Source organism: Nipponia nippon, unplaced genomic scaffold (genome assembly GCF_047370975.1).
Source record: "Nipponia nippon isolate SJK-2023a ecotype South Korea unplaced genomic scaffold, ASM4737097v1 scaffold_2, whole genome shotgun sequence".
Taxonomy (NCBI): domain Eukaryota; kingdom Metazoa; phylum Chordata; class Aves; order Pelecaniformes; family Threskiornithidae; genus Nipponia; species Nipponia nippon.
Genome location: NW_028262336.1, coordinates 103068197 through 103081631, shown reverse-complemented (window position 1 = coordinate 103081631; position 13435 = coordinate 103068197). Strand labels below are relative to the sequence as shown.

Genomic DNA, 13435 nt, shown 5'->3' with positions numbered 1-13435 from the left:
GACATGGGTGCTGATATTGGTAATACAAATTTCTGGTCCCATGCCAGATCAAATGAACTCCAAAACACCACAGGAATGGTGTAAGGGAGGATGACCTGGAGCATCTCTCCCAAAGCAATATTTTCTTACCTTTCTACCTCAATTCATTTGCCTATCTTCACAGGAAACATGTCTGAGATGGAAACAAAACTCCTTACTCCTGAAGCCTGACAGAAATATCAGTGTAAAATTAAAAGATAATGCAGCAGGTTTGTGTTTAACCCTAGGAGACCATTTTCACTGGGATGACTGCCAGACTACCACAAGCCCTGCACATGCAGCTATGGAAAGGGTTGCTAACGCTAACCATAATGTTTAGCTCGCAGGGGCTGGAAATGGGGAGCTCTGCATGCCCGTGCTTGGGAGTGGAAGCTCCCAAGCCTGTGGAGGGTCAGGGTGCTCAGTCTTTCCTGCTCCTTCAGGAGGATTGCAGACCCTCCTCTTTCTCAAGTGACACAAGATCAAAGAGCACTTATAGAGTAGGGTATCAGCAGCTGCATCGATCCTTCTAGCTAAACAAGGACCTGAATATGCATGCAAACATCAGATCCTGATTATCCACATTGCTTAATCCTTAGGTCCCTGCTGGGCCCTTGCTTTCCATCAGCCCGATGAGCTCTCTAGAGGTGGCTCACCCTATAGCGTGTGGCTGTGAGCCTGGCTTGGCCGCATCCCTGGCTCTCGTTCAGCGCTCAGTGCAGACATCACCGTTAAGACCAGTGGCTTGTTTGGGAAAAGGCTGACATACGGAGCAAGTGTTATTTACCAGCTTCCCAAGGATGTCAGTAACCAAAACCATACTCTTTAGGCTTACGTTAGGCCATAAACATGACAGACTTCAAAGACAGCTAATCGCACTCATTGTGAATTACCCTCACCTGTGCTGTGATGTGATGCCTCTGTCTACCCTGTCAAGGTCTCCAGGAGTGTTAGCTCCCGTATTGCAAGACTATTAAATCTGATGTCTTACATACATACGTACCTACATACATACATACATTCCTTCATTTTCTTTTATAATGTTCTTCTGGAAAATATTTCCATCAAATCTATCTGAAATCCCCTGCCTTAGCACCATACCAGAATGATGCAATATGAGTACCCTACCACACACAGCTGGGTTGCTTCTCCAAGCCCGTGCTCATGTCCTCATTTGCTTTTATGGACAACACACAGAAGAGTCTAATGTGACTGAGACGCTCTGATGATGACTCACCCAGTTCAAACTGGTTGGAAAGGTTACCACAGGTTTGTCTGACTTCTTCACTGTCCCAGCCAAGAGGATAGAGGGCACAACCAGAGCCGATCAACAAACCTATGGAGATAAAAGAAAACAGAAGTTTATACAAGCAATTGCCATTAGCTTAAACACAGGCTGCCACTTGGGAATTAAAGTGTCAAACTGCCATTTGGGTATCTCAGAAAAAAAAAAAAATCTCTTCTCCTAAAACCAGTAGAAAATCATTTGGACTTCTACTGATGCATTCTGCTATGCTGTTTTACAGCTGGAGGCAGCCTTGGCAGTTCAGCACCAGAAGCCATCCTCAGCTTCTGGAGCTTCTACCTGAGAGCTTTTAGACTCCCCTTCTACTCTGCATAACAGCTACATATACTGTTTGGAAAACTCAACACGGGGTTAAACAGAAGCTGTGTTAATCACAGCATTTACAAGCCGATTGCTTCTGATTAATTAGAACAACAATGGACTATCAAAGTTCTAGCAGGGAAAGTAAACTGACAGTTGTGTTAATCCGTTGTCATTTTCCTTTGTTTTTCACCCTTTCAAAAGCCAGGAAAGAATGGTTTCATGTCACCTGATCAATTCATACCACAGGTACACAAAGTTTTCTCAAATCATTTCAGCTAAAACAACTGAGCTGTTGAGCCATTTACTTATTAGCATGCTTGGCTTAACATTCACAACATGCTTTGTTTTCTCCAGCACTCATGCTGCCCCAAATAGATGTGTTTTGGCTAAGTCTTTCCCTTCACAAGGTCTTGCTGGGAATCACCCAATGGGCCACGATTATTTTGCAGAAGTGGCATTTTTATCATATTGCGTTCTCAGCTGTCACTGCAGCAGCTGCCAAAAAGCGGGTGTAGCTGGCAAAGCTTCTTACACGGACAGCCTAGAGAGAACATTTCAATGTATGCTACAGCATTTAAATGTTACCTCCTTTGTGTCAGATCGTATTTGCAAGACTGGAAGTGAATCACTATGTAGATAACAGGCTGGGTGCACCTGACACTTCACAGGCTGTAAAGGCAAGCAAGTCCTCAAGAAGTTTGCAGCGTGGGTTTGCAGTGGTGCCTTTTACCTGCTAGGTAGAGCACAGGACTGGGGCAAGGTTTCAAGCCCTACAGTTCTCACTGGCTGACTTTGGGCAAAGCCCTTGACCTCATACCGCCTCACTTTTCCTCTCTTGACAATAAGGACAATGTGCTCCCTGGCAAAGCACCTCTGCTGTCACGCTCCTAGTGCAGCAAGCCCTGGGTGGTGACAGAGGCACTGCAGCGGTCACAGCAGACTAACAGGAGTCCTGAGAGCAATTCTGACGCAGGGCCTGGAGCTAGCTGTGCATTTCTACTGTCTCCATCCTCAAGATACCTAGGCTTCTTACATTTCTGATGGTCCTGTAAGACACCGAAATCACCTTATTATGTTCTTGACTTGCTCAAAGACACACCTGAACAAGGCACTAAAGTCCAGAAGTGGTATCCCATCTTCCTCTTAGCATCTTAGCTGTTAGCAAAGTAGCTCAGCAGCTCCTTTGCTGCTCCTCCAAGCACATCTGCCCCTGTTTAGGGCCCAATATTAGCTCCTTATATCTTCCTCCACTAGGTTCCAATTTCTCCTTGCTACTCAAGTCTACTTCTTCCTTTCCTTGTTGAGCAGTCACTGCCTGCTCCTCTCTCCATATCTACATCACATAATGGAAAAGAAATCCCTGAGGCAGCCCCTCTCAGATGGTGTGTTCACCCAACAGCTGTAAAGGGAGAAAAGCAATTAAGGACACATGAATGCTAGGTATTTTCAGAACTTTGCCTGACCTGGATATGGTTGCTTCTAATGTCCTCGCTAATGGCTTTCACAGTATCATCTGATTCTTTTCCCCAGGGCTGCAGAGCCGATGGCAGCTGGTAGAATCCATGTAAATGAGAGTCGCTTCTAATTAAATTCTCAGAAAGGATGTTTCTCAGACAAGAGAACTTAGGCCAAAACTGGGTCTACATTTGTTAAAGACAGCTTAAGACTCTGAAAAAAAGACGGATTCTCACTTGAATTGTTAAAGCAAGAAGGGCACTGTGAGGCGCTGACAGCACGGCTGATGTGCTAGGAATGGGCAGGCCCCAATGGGACAAGGAGGAACATCACCACTGATGATGACAATGGCTGGGGAAGGGAGGAAGAGCACCCAGGTGCCAGAGAGAGCCTCACACACCGGTGGGCTGTGGCAGCTCTGGCCACTCCTGCTGTGGTTCTGGCCCCTTCCCACACTAGTCGTGATGCCCATGACCTGCCTGGTGCCAGCCCAGGCAGACCACAGCTCAGAAGCTGCTCCAGCCAAAAATGAACTACCCTGGCTGGTCTGGTTTCAACCTGTGTCCTTGAACAGGCTCTCTGGGAGACCTAGCAAATGCTCAAAGGGCTCCATTGCGAGGGGCAGGGAGATGCATGCAGGGGGTAGGAGGGAAGGCAGGCTTGCAGCCGCCTGCATTGGGCCAGCTGAAACGGCAGCCAGCCCTTCCTCACAAACAGGTCCTGGGAAAGCCTCCTGCCCAATTCTTCCAGGAGAACACAACAGCAGCACTGCAGGCAAGTGAAAGGACTATTAGCATAACAATGCTGCCCCTCCAAACCCAGAACAAGCTCTTACTCAGCACTTGCCAATTACTCTCCTCAGGTGGCAAGAGTGTCTAGTGCCCATTGCATTCACAGAGGGCTGTTTGTTTTCAGCTCCCTTTAGGTTTTGTTGCAGTAACAGGTTGTTGTTTGGGTTTTTTCCCACGAATATTGCTCACAGCACTTTCCACTGCCACCCTCCAAACACGGTGTACCTGTTCACTCTTTCTGCCTCCAATGCTACACTGGATACAGTGGCCACAAGCCTTGACAACTTATTTGCTTCCTTAGCCAGACCTCTTCATCCCCCTGTCACACCCTCTTTCCCATTTCTGTACATCCATCTCTGTAAGTCCAAAGCCCAGTTTCAGTTCAAATAAATTCTGGGGATCAGGCTATGTCACTTACTCTGGGTTTTTGAAATAGCTCACACAAATGTGCCTTGACCTGGATTAAGCCTCAACCTCTAACTTTGGTCTAAATTGCAGTTAATATTGATGAATAAGAATAATTGCTATTAAAAATAATCCTGGATTTCCTTGTTTCTTTCACAAAACCACAAAACTCATATATGTTCTACAGAGTAAACACCTTCAAACATAAGGCTTGCTTAGGCAGAGACATAATGTCTAGTCCTGCTCTCTGATCAGCTCGTGTAAATCTAGAGAAATTAAATTGGGGGACAGGTGAGACCATCCTGGAAGAGTGGAATCGGGACCTTCCTTACACAAAAATCCTGGTGATACAGTCAAAAAATCATTAGCAACCCAATATACTGTAATGTTAAATTGCTCCAAAGGAGCAACTGCCTCACTCATACATGGATGCTTGCCCTTAAAGCCAGCCCACGCTAATAACCAGGGCACAGCACCCACCACTGAGACTCACCATTAGCTGTGCCTCCCAGAAACAAACAAACCCAATAAGGGCAAACTAGTGTGCTATGTCAGAAAACCTCCCCACCCCAGCGACAGCTGGCTCTCCAGTTGGGTATGGACTTCAGCAGTGCTGAGTTTCATTTATGGAGTACCAGCCATCAAGCACTGCAGCTTCTTTTCTGCTCGCAGCCTGCGTTGGCTGTGATGTTGAGATCAAATGGGAAACTGCTGCCTAACGCCGGGGCCACCGCATGTTCCCAAAGCACGAGCAGAAGCATGTTGACGTGCGAAGGACAAGGTATAAAGCCACGGGCAAGCTCACATGCTTCATTTAGTGAACACAAAACCTGCCAGAGACCAAAGGTGCTGCCAGGAGCACGGGGCTACATTCCTGTCTAGCAAAAAGGCTTATGCTTATAAATACCAATTTCGTCACAGGTGCCAACTGGCCACAGGTCTTAAAGTTGTTCTTTTGACATCTCCTTTGATACCACTGTTTTTCAGCTGGTTTTGATTCACCTTGAAACATTTCCCTATAGTGGTGCATATGCGCCTGTTGTGGATTTAAGTCTATTGACAAAGCAGTTGTGTTGCCCAGTACTTCTTGCAGGCAAGGTGCAGGCCAAATTCAGGGATTTACCTTCAGTGTAAGACGTCCAGAAAGACTTAGAGCCTGCTAGTCAGTAAGAAAAAATTTCACAGGCTTTGCTTTATGCCCTGAGGTATGTATGTAAGTATGAGTGTGTGTGTAATGTCCCATTGCTTTCAGCAGGATTCTGCATGACTTCAACAGGGCTGATACTGCCTCGGTCTGCACGGGCAGTGAAGTTGGGAACTGGCATTTCAGCTCCCTTATTTTATGCACTAAAAGTGTGGAGTGTGTCTCAAAGCCCGTGGTGCCAACAGGACTTGGACAAAAGCCCCTCAGCCCCTTCTTTCCCTTCTTTCTGTTCTAGCAACTAAATGTGTGGATCAGACCCTGCAAAAGCAAAAAGACTGCATACTATTACCGCTAATAATTCATACATGCTTACAGCCAATTTGTTTAATCACAGAGAATGTAGATCCTGCTGAACAGCTGCAACCTCCATTTAAAGATCTAAGTTAAATCCAAGGGCTGCAAACCCAACGGAAATCCTTAAGCTAATTTTGCAGCTTCAGTAGAGAGCAGTTACTGGTTTAGCTCAAGAGTCACATCCTGGCTTGCCCTATAGTTATTTTATTTAGCCAGCTATGCTACCCACACCCATCTTTACAGCTGCTTAAAATGCTTAGGATGCCTATAACATTTCTTAAGAAAGTAAAAAAAAAACACACCAAACCACTGTGCTGTAATTAACATCATCCGTCATCTTCCATTATCCACTACAGCCATTAAAAGAAATAGAAAGGGGAAGGAAATGTGCAGGTCCATAAACGGCAGCTTCACAAAAGGTGCTGCAGCTCTGAGGTGCGAGGGAGCCAGTCAGTGGGACGGGGCCAGCTGGCAGCGGAGGTGCTGGTGGCAGTTGGCTGCTGGTGGCAGTTGGCTGCTGTTTTGGATGAGGTGCCATGCACCAGTGGAGGTGTTGGCGCTGTCAGAGACCAGCTCTTCTGCAGCAGTTCTGCATTCGGGAATGAAACGGGCTCCTTGCCCTGATGCGTGAAACACTGCTATTGCAACTGCTGCGGCTGGCTCGATGCGCTAGCGAGGCACGTGGGAGAGAGCCGCGGGGCTGACAGTGCAGCCAGCTTTGTCAGTGCAATGCTGGAATTGAGTGTTTGGCTTCAATATTTAACAGGGTCCTATTTAGCCACTAGGCTCTTTGCGTAGTCCATGCAGAGAGCTGGATGCCTTCAAAAAGTGAGCTAAAACCAGCCTATGTGCTAAGTGAGGAGCTGCCCAGGCCTACAAGTTGCAAAACTACAAACCAGGAGATCAGAGGGTGGCTACCTCAATAGTAAACTACTCAGAGTAATCCTTGTCCATCCCAGACTGCCTTCCCTGTCACTCTTGATGTGGGTATAATGCGTGATCATATTTTAGTAACACTTAGCACTTGAAAAATGATCTTGTCTGTCTGGAGTAGAGCTTGTGATTGAAAATAATTGCATATAGCAGGCTCTGCATATGGTGGATGCTGCTGAGCAGGGGGGCGGCAGGGAAGGGGCGGTAATTACATTAGTGGCTTGGCACAGATCTAGGTTTCATCTTCAAAGTGATAAAGACATGATTTGTGGCATGCAGCAATCAGCTTACTCCAAGAGGTAACATATTAACTGCTATCAATATCTCCAAGAATAGCTTGGATATAGGCAAGTCTCAAACAATAAATACAGAAGAATTAATAAACCAAGAGACATTAACCAGATTTTGCCATGGGCAAAATGACTGCACTCAGAAAGACCAAGATCAATTGGCAAAGTCAATGCACAAAACCAGAAGCTTGCAAATCCCTGTGGTGGGTGGTGCTCAGACTACTGCTGTGGCTCTAATGGGAGCCTCCACCCAAGGATCTGATGTGCTTTAAGTCACCCATGGAGACATCATACCATAAATTAATTGTCTGTAACTGTCCTCACAGTTCATAGCTAGCAAGTCCTGTTTTACAGACTCAGCTCTTCCTCTCACTTGCTGAGGTCACAGCATGCCCCTGATTGCTATATGGCTCATTCTTGTTTTGTTGTCAGCCCATTTGATCATTGCATCCTCAAAAGCTTGTTAAATAAAGCCAAACCTTCCCCAGTGTCCTTCCTTCTCCCTGGCATAGGGTATACCTAAGCACATGATTCAGATAAATCCGATAGGGAAAACCACCAGTTTGATCAATAAAGAGAGGTAGTGATGGCAGTAAGTGAGGCACTTAGCTTTGGATTCAGCCTCAGAGTCTTGCTGCTAGAAAACGCATTTTCAAATGGGAACTAAACCAATGGTGGCTTTCCTTGATGATGAGCTTTTTAAGAGCCTTCTACGCGGGCACTGGAAATTGTATTCCTTTTTTGTACATCCTCAGCTCCAGTCGCATTTACACCCTACGAATGCAGTGAAAGGGACTGCCCGGGCACCATAAAGGGCCTCCTTGGCCAGCAGCTAGAGGGGTCTGCACCGCTGTAGCGGAGGGGGCTGGGAAGCCTCTCAAGCAGGAAGGCTCCCAGTGTCATTGTGAAAACCCAATCTGTATTTCCACCTAGAAAAATAAAAGGAATGGGTCAGGCCTGACATATGTACTGCAGAGAGAAAATACACTCAGAACCGAAAACTGCCTTTTGTATGATCACTTTTTAGTGAGAAAAACCTTCAAAATATCTTCCTCCTTTTTTTCTCCCCATCTTCTACTTTTACCCTTTTCATTTTCAGTCCTGACCAAAAAGAAACCTTGCCATTTTTTTTGCTAGGCATTTCTAATGACTACTGCTCATCTGACAGATATTCAGGCCATCTGGAGAAGCTGACAGACAATAATTTGGAAGTCATCCCTTTTCAAGACCATTTTAATGATGATTCTTCCTTTCACATTTTTTCTCTATTAGCCCATCTGAATCTTCAAGGATGATAGAAAGTTTTCACATTCCCATCTGTCACTTGAAGGTACAGTAATCTCTACAAACAAAACAAACCCAATTTTTAGATGCAGTACAGACTTTGACTCTCCAGTTCTTGTGATTTAAAAACTCTCCTCGCTGTAATGGTTTTAAAGCATTTACCTGCTATAAAAGTTAGCCTGCAGCACGAAAGTAAAATTGAGCTGGCACATGAAGATTGTCTGCTGCTTTGAGACGTACCTTAGCCAACAAACAATAAGGTTAAAGAAGAATTGGTTAAAAACCGTGATGTGAAATACTTCAGCAGACACAGCTTCTGAAGTCCCTGTTGAAGAAACTCTCCAGGAGCTGCAACCAAGCAGCAACTGCAGAGTGATAGAAGTGGGTCAGAGCAGGTTCAAACTCCAGAGCCTGGGAAAAGCAGCAGGACCTGCCGGAGCAAAGAGGGGAGCAGGGGGAGCAAGGCCATGCCGGCTGCAGGCTGCCTGGCTCCTGTGCCCGCGGGAGTCCAGCCTCAATTCAGTTAGTGAGGAACGATGTCTTTACACTGGCAGCTCCCAGCTCTTCACCCAGAAGCTTCCCCTCTTTAAGATCACACTCCTACTGCTTCTCTTAACATCACTGCTCTGTCCTTTGGTTTCTATGTTGTTCTTCCATTAGAGAAATGTTATCACATTGGTCCCCTCCATTCCTGTTAGCACCTGTCCCCAGGGAAACCCAGGCATGCACCTGACCTGGGCTTTTATTAGGCTTGAACGTGAGATCAACACTTCGGGCAACAGTTCTCTGTTGAGTTAGTAGTCACTGAACATGGGGCATTTGACTGGTTCCTTATTGAGCCTGAACTGAAAGTGCATCGTTTGAGAGAGGGTACAATTCCCTAGAACGTGAATGAATGCAATAAGGGAGCATCATGTCTGAGTGTCCAGGCAGGGGTCTCCCAGGGCACACAGATAGAGATGCCATTTATGCTGCACCAGATTTCCTCCCACTCCTCCTCACAAGGGTCACAGGATGGGAGAGAGCAAGTCAGTTCAGGGCTTCACTCAAGGTGAAGGTGTTTCTGCCTCAGACTTTGCTATAGGAGGACGTTAGAGGGACTCTAGACACAAAACAAAATTAAACATAAGAACAACAAGGAAAAACAGAGAGAATAAAATGCTACAACCTTCAGCTTTGCAGATCCTGCCTCCAGTAACACTGCTTCATCTTGAGCGTGATGTAAATAGTACTCATGGGTTCTCAGGCAAGGGCAAAACTCACCACCCTTTCCCTTCTCGTTCTGATGGCCAGGTTTTAATTCAATGCATTTGGCTTCGCTTAGCTCCCCTCCTTCTGACTGTCAAGCCCCATCCCTCAAATGAGACGTTTTCTGTTATTTTGGATTACTCCACATCATGAGCACTCGCTGCCTGGCAGCTGCTCGGCTCCAAACCTCAACAAACAGCCACAGCGAAGAGCTGCCACCTGCCTGCTGCCGCTTCCCAGAGCTCTCAGAAAGCAGGGCTGGTGGCAGGGGAAGCCTAAAAAAGGCATTACAAATGCCTGCCAGCATCCAGCACGGCAAAGTGCTGTGTCATGGGAGAGTCACAGCCCTCGCTTTCTCCCTGACTGTGGGCATGGGGCAGTGGAGGGTGCAGATGGGAGTCTTCCAGCAGATGAAGCATGACTTCACTTTGATTTTCATTTGATCAAAGGCAGTGTGCTCATTACTACAGAGGTGCTTCAGGCTCAGAGGGGGAAATCTCCCCACCCAGAGATGCTACATTGCTACCCAAAAGCTAATGGTTTTGTCTGCTCTATTTGGCCCTGGGTGTTTTTAAAGCAATACTGAAGGCTTTGGAAAATGGGGATAGGGGCTGGGAGAAATGCAAAAGAAACAGTGAAGTAGGAAGAGTGGAAAAATCAAACACAGAACTGCTACTAAATGGAAGTGAATTAGTAAAAGCCATTTGGTAAAAGGACAAGTGACAGGGCCGTGGCAGCTGCTGCTGTGGAAAGGAAAGATCCAGCACCAATTTCAAAGCCCTGCAAAATAGGTGCTGGTGCGAGGGGTTCCAGGAGGGTGCAGCTCCCAACAGTTCCCACCACCAAAAATCACCCCTAGAAGTACTTCTTGTAACTCGATTTTATAAAGCGGCAGTAAACAGGCTCCACAGTCTGCACAGGTTGGCACTAGATATTAAGAAATCCAAGAGTTTAATCCTATTTTATGTATGTGGTAGGAGGAGTAATATGATCTTTGAGAACTAGTTGAATTACAGTGTGTAGCTGGATATTTCATTGAAAACTCCTTTATTACCATTTATGATACAGCCCCATTCACATGCAGGGGGATTTAGAGAGATCCAAGGAAACAGGTACCTGCCCATGCAATTTATATCTTATTGGTTACGGTTAAGTAGGGCTAAGGCTGGCCACAGAGTCACAGTGGAGAGTATCTGGAGGATGCATCAGCTGTTTAGGGGATGAATATTCACTGAAGCAGAGACTCCAGGCTGACTCCCTTACTGCCAGATCACACAGTCCCTCTTACATTTTCATTCTCTCAGCCAATGATGATACAAGTATTTGGTACCGAGTAGAACATCCTTCTGATAGAAGCTCCACAGATTCCAGGGGATGACAGACCAAGGATCAAATCAGGAAAAAAAAAAGGAAAAAAAAGGCGGGGGAGGGCTTTCACCATGGCTATTTTTCCCAACTATGAGTGCTGGGTGCAGACAATTGGATATGAGAGATTCCAGCGTCACCAGGTTTTCTCCTTTGGGCTTCGTGGAATACATACTGCTTATGTGCCCATGGGTGCGGTAAACAAAGGATTATCGGGATTGTGAATCCTCCAGTGTTTAGACACAAGGCACAGCACTAAGCAGCCTGGATAAGCCCAGACTTGGCTGCTTTTGTTTGTCAGAGGGGATACTTGGAGGTATGAAAGTGATTATTGTGATCATGATTCAGGGTTGAACCTGCTTTAAGCAGAAGGCTGGACATCCCTTCCAACATGAAAGACTTCAAGAATGTGTTCTTATATCATTCAGGCACCTCAGCTTAACGCAGCTGGGGCTCAAATTACATGTGTACACATAGGACTACTTGCATTTCAGCTGGGTAGCCCACCTGTAGATGAGCTCCTGCTCCAGAAGAGCATGGATCTTCCTTTCTAGGTGCCTCAGATGGCACAGGGCATATCAAACCCATGGAGATGCCTCTGCAGCGGCAATTTAATTGAGACCCTTGCCAGTAAAATCAATGGATTCTACAAGCTATTCTTCTCATCCTAAAGAATACATACACTTAAGTCTATGACCAGGACACATTTAAGTCCACCTAACTCCACCTAAGACAGCAAAGACATTCACATGGGACTGGCAGACATGACACAGAGCCAACAGGGAAAGCCAGACACTCCTGGACTAGCAGCTGGAGGTGGGATAGCCAAGGGCATCTCGAATGGCACCAGACACTTGTAGGTTATCGACTAAATTGTGCTCCACTGGCAGTATCAACTCAGAGTAGGATTTGGCTGCCCAAACACAGGCACCTTCTGTCAGTTTAAGCACTGTTCAGTATCTCACTTGGCCTCCAGCTGCCTCTGCAGAGCAGTACGTTTCCCCTAAGTCCTCTGTCATACCTGCCAGCCCACGCAGAGGTCTCGCAGACTCTAAGGTATTTCTAACAGTGCAAAGCATCTAGATTTAGGCTAATGAGTTTCACCCTAGATATCTATTGATCTTAATGTGAGCTTGGAAATCTACCTCAAGGGAAAATATCTGTATTCTAAACACCTTCAAAAAGTGTATAAATCCATAATTGAATCCTGCCCAAAGTTACCTACACTTTATTTTGTCCCCTATCTTTTATCCTTCTGCCATCATTCTGCCCTTAAGCTGCAAATGCCTCAATTTCTGTCATGAATTCTGCCTTCCTTTATGGGAAATGACCTGAAGGTTAGGGAAGAAGAGAAGATTAAAGGAAAAATTGTCTTGCTCTTGAGTGTAAACCTGTATGCTCTACCTTAAAAGGAAGTGATTTCTATGGAAACAAGTTGCTGCTTCAAAATGGCCTTGATCTGCCTCAATTGCTACCACAGACCAACTAGACCAACTCCGGACTAGCTTTGGTGAGTCTCTGCATCATTTCTCCCAGAGTTTGTCACACAACAAAATGATTGACACCTCTTGTTCTGAAAAGGATGTGACATGGTCCAGTTAAAGACAGAGTGAATCTGCAGAGTGGAACTGAAATGCTTGAAGAACTCCAGAAAACACTCTGGAGTTTGACTGTCAGCTCATTTTTGTTTGGCAAGCCATGATCACTGCTTGTACATTATAAGCTTTATGGGGAAAAAAAAAAAAAAAGCCTGAGCGTTATCACATGCCATCAGACTTCTTTATGTGACAACCCATCTGTGTACTCACCCCATCGTTTTGTGGCTCAGAATCAAATGTTTGACAGTTCAAAGAGTCTAAAGCAGCATATGGCATATGACATAGTGTATTTAAATAGAAATCACTCCATTAGAAACACAAGGGTGCCTACTGTGATTAATAAAAGGTAGCTTAATAACTAACTTCCCAAAATACATAGTTCTCAATGTAGTCATAGTAGATAAGGCATATTCCTTTTCGTTAATATGAATTTCAATAGCAACTGGAGGCTGGACATAACTAGCCAGACCCTTTGCAGAAGCTCCAGGCTCAAAGGATTTCCCAGTACATGAAATGATGTCATGAAGGACCATGAGAAGAGAATGAAGGAAATATATCCCATGTCAGTGATGATGCCTAAGCAGACAAACAGATAAATGGACAGGCATTGCCATATCTTTTCAATACAAACTGGGCAGACTAAGGTTGTTATAAGCATTAAGGAAAAGTCTACAGCAGCCCGACTCCTGAGCACCACTCCAGTCATTTCTACTCTAGATTCTCCCAGCCTTTGGAAACATTCAGACACAGATGAAATACCAAAGAATTGTTTTTCTATGTCTATTAGTTCACTGATCTGTGAAAAACAATAGTTTGTAGATGCTGGATAAAGCAACAAAGCTGCCCAGCCAATTCCTTTACTTCAGTGGCATAGCCCCAAAGTGACAGGGGAACTGGAACGGATGCAAAGTTTACATCCAGTGGGAAAATACTGCATACCA

The 13435-nt window shown here is 45.6% G+C and overlaps 1 protein-coding gene across 2 annotated transcripts in view; it reads right to left on the bottom strand.

The window, feature by feature from the left end:
- LHFPL6 (LHFPL tetraspan subfamily member 6) overlaps nt 1–13435 on the bottom strand; it is a 144173-nt gene that overhangs the window by 12635 nt on the left and 118103 nt on the right. For both annotated transcript variants that reach the window (XM_087757591.1, XM_087757592.1), the window contains exon 3: nt 1256–1354. In XM_087757591.1, coding sequence (XP_087613717.1) covers nt 1256–1354 — 99 coding nt within the window. The remainder of the gene's footprint in view (nt 1–1255; nt 1355–13435) is intronic.